The 6000-nt window shown below is 48.5% G+C and overlaps 1 protein-coding gene across 1 annotated transcript in view; it reads right to left on the minus strand.

The window, feature by feature from the left end:
- The window catches only part of LOC116990314 (forkhead-associated domain-containing protein 1-like), a 68291-nt gene that overhangs the window by 27643 nt on the left and 34648 nt on the right, over positions 1-6000 (minus strand). Inside the window, exons 21-22 of the mRNA XM_033047822.1 lie at positions 2975-3134; positions 1740-1866 (exon numbers count right to left, since the gene is read on the minus strand). Coding sequence (XP_032903713.1) covers positions 1740-1866; positions 2975-3134 — 287 coding nt within the window. The remainder of the gene's footprint in view (positions 1-1739; positions 1867-2974; positions 3135-6000) is intronic.

Genomic DNA, 6000 nt, shown 5'->3' on the forward strand with positions numbered 1-6000 from the left:
TATGTACAGGAGTAAAATCCGTTTCCTCAAATAATTGCCTCCACTTTTCTATTAAACTTTTCTATTAAATTTCGTCCTATCAAATCTTTAAGATTTAACGATTAACAAGGCATCAGTGCGAATATAGCAGCAGCACGGTGGCGCAGGTGCCTCACAGCGCCAGAGACCCGGGTTCGATCCTGACCACGGGTGCTGTCTGTACGGAGTTTGCACGTTCTCCCCGTGACCTGCGTGGGTTTTCTCCGGGTGCTCCGGTTTCCCCCAAAGACGTGCAGCTTTATACGACCATTGGCTTTGGTTAAAATTAAAAATTGTCCCTAGTGTGTAGGATGGTGCTAGTATACGAGGTGATCGCTGGTCGGCACGGACCAGGTGGGCCATGTCTCTGTTTCTGTGCCATGTCTCCGTACTAAACTAAGGTAATGAAACTGAGAGAAAAGTAATTGGATTCAAGTCTAATCTAATCTAATTTTCTACAGAGGAAAGAAAAATAAAATCTATTAGTAAAGCAATTTATCGCATCGCCCCAGGATGTCCGATGTTGCCTCATATAAAGCCAATACTATCAAGTACACTCGCCTTGTTGCCTGAGCAACCAGGCAGCCATCTTGGGCACAGCAATGATCCCCCAAAGAACATAAATATAAATAAACAACTCATCCATTTCAACAAGATGCTAGAGCTTATTTAGTTTAGTTTAGTTCAGAGATACAGCGCGGAAACAGGCCCCTTCGCCCACCGAATCCGCACCGACCAGCGATCCCCGCACACTAACACTATCCTACACACACCAGGGGCATTGTACAATTTTACTGAAGCCAATTAACCTACAAACCTGCAGGTCTTTGGAGTGCGGGAGGAAACCGGGGATCCCGGAGAAAAAACCCACGCAGGTCACGGGGAGAACGTGCAAACTCCGTACAGGCAGCTCCCGTAGTCAGGATGGAACCCGGGTCTCTGGCGCTGTGAGGCAGCAACTCTACCGCTAAGCCACTGTGCCGCCCCATGTTCAATGTAAATAACGATCACAAATGTGGATTCTATTTAATACCTCATCCAAAGGATGCCACTGACTCTGAATCTTAATGAACCGACAGCCTAAATTATGCGCTCCTGCCCCAGCTTCTGCAAGAGGGGAAAATAAGGTCATAAGGGATAGGAGTAGAGGTAGACCATTCGGCCCATCAAGTCTACTCCGCCATTCAATCATGGATGATCTAACTCTCCCTCTCAACCCAATTCTCCTGCCTTCTCCCCATATCCCCTGATCCCGCTATTTTTTAAGAGCCCTATCTAGCTCTCTCTTGAAAGCATCCAGAGAACCTGCCTCCACCGCCCTCTGAGACAGAGAATTCCACAGACTCACAACTCTCTGTGAGAAAAAGTGTTTCCTCATCTCCGTTCTAAATGGCTTACCCCTTATTCTTAAACTCTGGCCCCTGTTTCTGGGCTCCCCCACCATCGGGAACATGTTTCCTGCCTCTAGCGTGTCCAAACCCTTAACAATCTTATATGTTTCAATGAGATACCCTCTCATCCTTCTAAACTCCAGAGTGCACTAGCCCAGCCGCTCCATTCTCTCAGCATATGACAGTCCCGCCATCCCAGGAATTAACCTTGTAAACCTACGCTGCACTCCCTCAATAGCAATAATGTCCTTCCACAAATTCCTTCGATTTTACCAGCATGTGCAGATCTTTCTCACCACATGAAAGGTTTGTCAACTGGGTTTACTGTACCTCAGTGTGCACGAGTCCCTGGTGCGGCTGGCTGTCCCGTTCACTCAGCTCCTGCTGCAGTTGCTTGCACTGCTTGTCCTTCTCCTTCTTGGCCGCCTTCTGATGTTCCAGCTTCTCCGTGCACGCCCTGCGTGAGATTGCGATGTTCAGATGGAAGAAAACGGAACCAGGTTAACCAGGGCCTCCTCCAAGGCCAGAGTGAGTCCCGCCACAAATTGGGAGGAGCAGCACCACATATTTACACCCCAGCGGTATGAACATTGACTTCTCCAATTTCAGGTAGAAACATAGAAAATAGGTGCAGGAGTAGGCCATTCGGCCCTTCGAGCCTGCAACACCATTCAATATGATCATGGCTGATCATCCAACTCAGTATCCTGTACCTGCCTACTCTCCATACCCCCTGATCCCTTTAGCCACAAGGGCCACAACTAACTCCCTCTTAAATATAGCCAATGAACTGGCCTCAACTACCTTCTGCGGCAGAGAATTCCACAGATTCACCACTCTCTGTGTGAATTTTTTTTCTCATCTCGGTCCTAAAAGATTTCCCCCTTATCCTTAAACTGTGACCCCTTGTCCTGGACTTCCCCAACATCGGGAACAATCTTCCTGCATCTGGCCTGTCCAACCCCTTAAGAATTTTAGGGTAGTCCTTGATTTCTCCCTCCTTCCCCTCCCCTTCCCAGTTCTCCCGCAGCCCACTGTCTCCGCCTCTTCCTCCCCCCCCCACATCAGTCTGAAGAAGGGTCTCGACCCGAAACGTCACCCATTCCTTCGCTCCATAGATGCTGCCTCACCCGCTGAGTTTCTCCAGCATTTTTCTCTACCTTCGATTTTTTCCAGCATCTGCAGTTCCTTCAAAAGACATTTGGACTCGAACATGGACAGGAAGGGTTTAGAAGGAGGTTGTACTTTCTCTCTGTGACCGCGTGGGTTTTCTCCGGGTGCCCTGGTTTTCACGCACACTCCAAAGACGTGCAGGTTTGTGGGTTAAATGGCTCGGTATAAATGTAAACTGTCCCTAGTGTGTGTAGGATGGTGCTAGTGTGCGGGGGTCGCTGGTCGGCACGGACTCGATGGGCCGAAGGGCCTGTTTGCAAGCTGTACCTCTAAAGTGTAAAGTCGCGTAGACAGACACAAAATGCTGGCGAAAGCTCAGCGGGACAGGCAGCATCTCTGGAGAGATGGAATGGGTGATGTTTCGGGCCGAGCCACCTTCTTCAGTCGCTTACCTGAGCTCAGCGTTCTGACTTTGTAACTCTTCGTTTTTCTTGTCTACGAGCTGGGACATCCTGGCCAGCTGTTGCCGCAGAGTGCTCACCTCCCGTACCTGGCTCCGAGCCAGCTCGTGGCTTTGTTCCAGTTCCACCTTTTGTTTCTCGCTCAGCTCCCCTGTGTGAAGCAAGGCAGGCAATGAACAGTGTAGGAAGGAACTGCAGACGCTGGTTTCAACCCAAGATAGACACTATAAAATGCTGGCGTAACTCAGCGGGACAGGCAGCATCTCTGGAGATAAGGAACGGGTGGGGTGACGTTTCGGGTCGAGACCCTTCTTCCGACCGGCTAGGGGGAGAAGGGAAAGGAGAGATATAGACGATGATTTAGACAGATAAAGAACAATGAATGATGATAAATTAAACAGGCCATTGTTGGCTGTTTGTTGGGTGAAAACGAGAAGCTGGTGCGACTTAGGTGGGGGGAGGGATGGAGAGAGAGGGGGAATGCCGGGGCTACCTGAAGTTAGGGAAAATGACCAGTCCCATCCCTCGTTCTCTGAGCTTACAGGCATGTTATGCTGCTGCAACTCACAATGTAATTGTTCCATTGCCATTACATATGCTGATTACACACACGTGACATTTGATTTTTAAAACATTTGTGCTAATCTTAGGGCGACACGGTGGCACAGCGGTAGAGTTGCTGCTTCACAGCGCCAGAGACCCGGGTTCCATCCTGACTACGGGTGCTGTCTGTGCAGAGTTTGCACGTTCTCCCTGCGGGTTTTCTCCGGGTGCTCCGGTTTCCTCCCACACTCCAAGGACGTGCGGGATTGCCGGTAAATCGGCTTGGTGTATGTGTAACTTGTCCCTCTTGTGTGTGTAGGATAGTGTTAGTGTACGGGGTGATCGCTGGTCGGCACGGACTCGGTGGGCCGAAGGGCCTGTTTGCCCGCTGTATCTTTAAAGCTGTCATGTTGTGCGTGGATTCATGTGATCCACCAACTTTATTCGGGCGACAGTGTCGTGGCGGGAGTCAAAGGAAGATCAGTAGAAACTCATATAACAATTACAGCACGGAAACAGGCCATCTCGGCCCTTCTAGCCCGTGGCGAACACTTACTCTCACCTAGTCCCATCTACCTGCACTCAGACCATAACCCTCCATTCCTTTCCCGTCCATATACCTATCCAATTTATTTTTAAATGATAAAATCAAACCTGCCTCCACCACTTCCACCGGAAGCTCATTCCACACAGCTACCACTCTCTGAGAAAAGAAGTTCCCCCTCATGTTGCCATAGAGGGAGTACAGAGAAGGTTCACCAGACTGATTCCTGGGATGTCAGGACTTTCATATGAAGAAAGACTGGATAGACTCGGTTTGTACTCGCTAGAATTTAGAAGATTGAGGGGGGATCTTATAGAAACTTACAAAATTCTTAAGGGGTTGGACAGGCTAGATGCAGGAAGATTGTTCCCGATGTTGGGGAAGTCCAGGACAAGGGGTCACAGTTTAAGGATAAAGGGGAAATCCTTTAGGACTGAGATGAGAAAATCATTTTTCACACAGAGAGTGGTGAATCTCTGCCACAGAAGGCAGTTGAGGCCAGTTCATTGGCTATATTTAAGAGGGAGTTAGATGTGGCCCTTGTGGCTAAAGGGATCAGGGGGTGTGGAGAGAAGGCAGGTACAGGATACTGAGTTGGATGATCAGCCATGATCATATTGAATGGCGGTGCATAGTCACAAAGTTGAAAAAAGTGCTGGAGAAACTCAGCGGGTGCAGCAGCATCTATGGAGCGAAGGAAATAGGCAACGTTTGCCTATTTCCTTCACTCCATGCAAAGAGTTGAACAATCTCCACTATAGGAAATAGGCAAAGTTTTGGGCCGAAACCCGGAAGGGTTTCGTCCCGAAACGTTGCCTATTTCCTTCTCCCCATAGATGCTGCTGCACCCGCTGTGTTTCTCCAGCACTTTTGTCGACCTTCGATTTTCCAGCATCTGCAGTTCCTTCTTAAACACAATAGACACAGAGTGCTGGAGTAACTCAGCGGGACAGGCAGCATCTCTGGAGAGAAGGGCCGAATGGCCTACTCCTGCACCTGTCTTCTATGTTTCTATGTGTCCCCCTAAACTTTTGTCCCTTAATTCTCAAATCATGTCCTCTTGTTTGAATCTTCCCGACTCTCAATGGGAAAAGCTTATCCACGTCAACTCTGTCTATCCCTCTCATAATTTTAAAGACCTCTATCAAGTCCCCCCCCTTAACCTTCTGCGCTCCAAAGAATAAAGACCTATCTTGTTCAACCTTTCTCTGTAACTTAGTTGTTGAAACCCAGGCAACATGCTGGTCATGCACATACGAAGTCCTGCATTCCTGCGTTTTGTAATCCGTTTCTGTGAAACATTACAGCTGTGTCTCTGGCTGCATGAAGTCTATGTTTATACAGACTCAGACATCAGCATCAGGTGGACTTGTGCCCCAGCAGTAACGAACACCTCTGGTTTTTGCAGCTCGCCTCCTGAAAACATAAATCACCCCGCTTGTCGAAGATTCATTTAAACAAAGATGCAGAGATAGATCGAGACACTATTCAGCGCTGGAAACTCCAGCACAGATGAGGAACAGGTGGAATTTGCTCATCCAGGGTTTAAGCCCTTTATTTATCGCCAAAGAAATTTGGATTATATATAACAGCACCAATCCAGAAACAGGTGGAAAATTCAGGATATTAGCCGTTAAGTGTCAGTGACTGGGGGAAAGTGGGCAAAGGGAATAATAGTCAGAAAGTGGACAAAAGTGCTGGAGAAACTCACCGGGTGCAGCAGCATCTATGCAGCGAAGGAAATAGGCAACGTTTCGGGCCGAAACCCTTCTGGGTTTCGGCCCGAAACGTTGCCTATTTCCTATAGTGGAGATTGTTCAACACTTTGCATGGAGCGAAGGAAATAGGCAAACGTTGCCTATTTCCTTCGCTCCATAGATGCTGCTGCACCCGCTGAGTTTCTCCAGCACTTTTGTCTACCTTTGATTTT

This window comes from Amblyraja radiata, chromosome 31 (genome assembly GCF_010909765.2).
Source record: "Amblyraja radiata isolate CabotCenter1 chromosome 31, sAmbRad1.1.pri, whole genome shotgun sequence".
Classification (NCBI taxonomy): Eukaryota; Metazoa; Chordata; class Chondrichthyes; order Rajiformes; family Rajidae; genus Amblyraja; species Amblyraja radiata.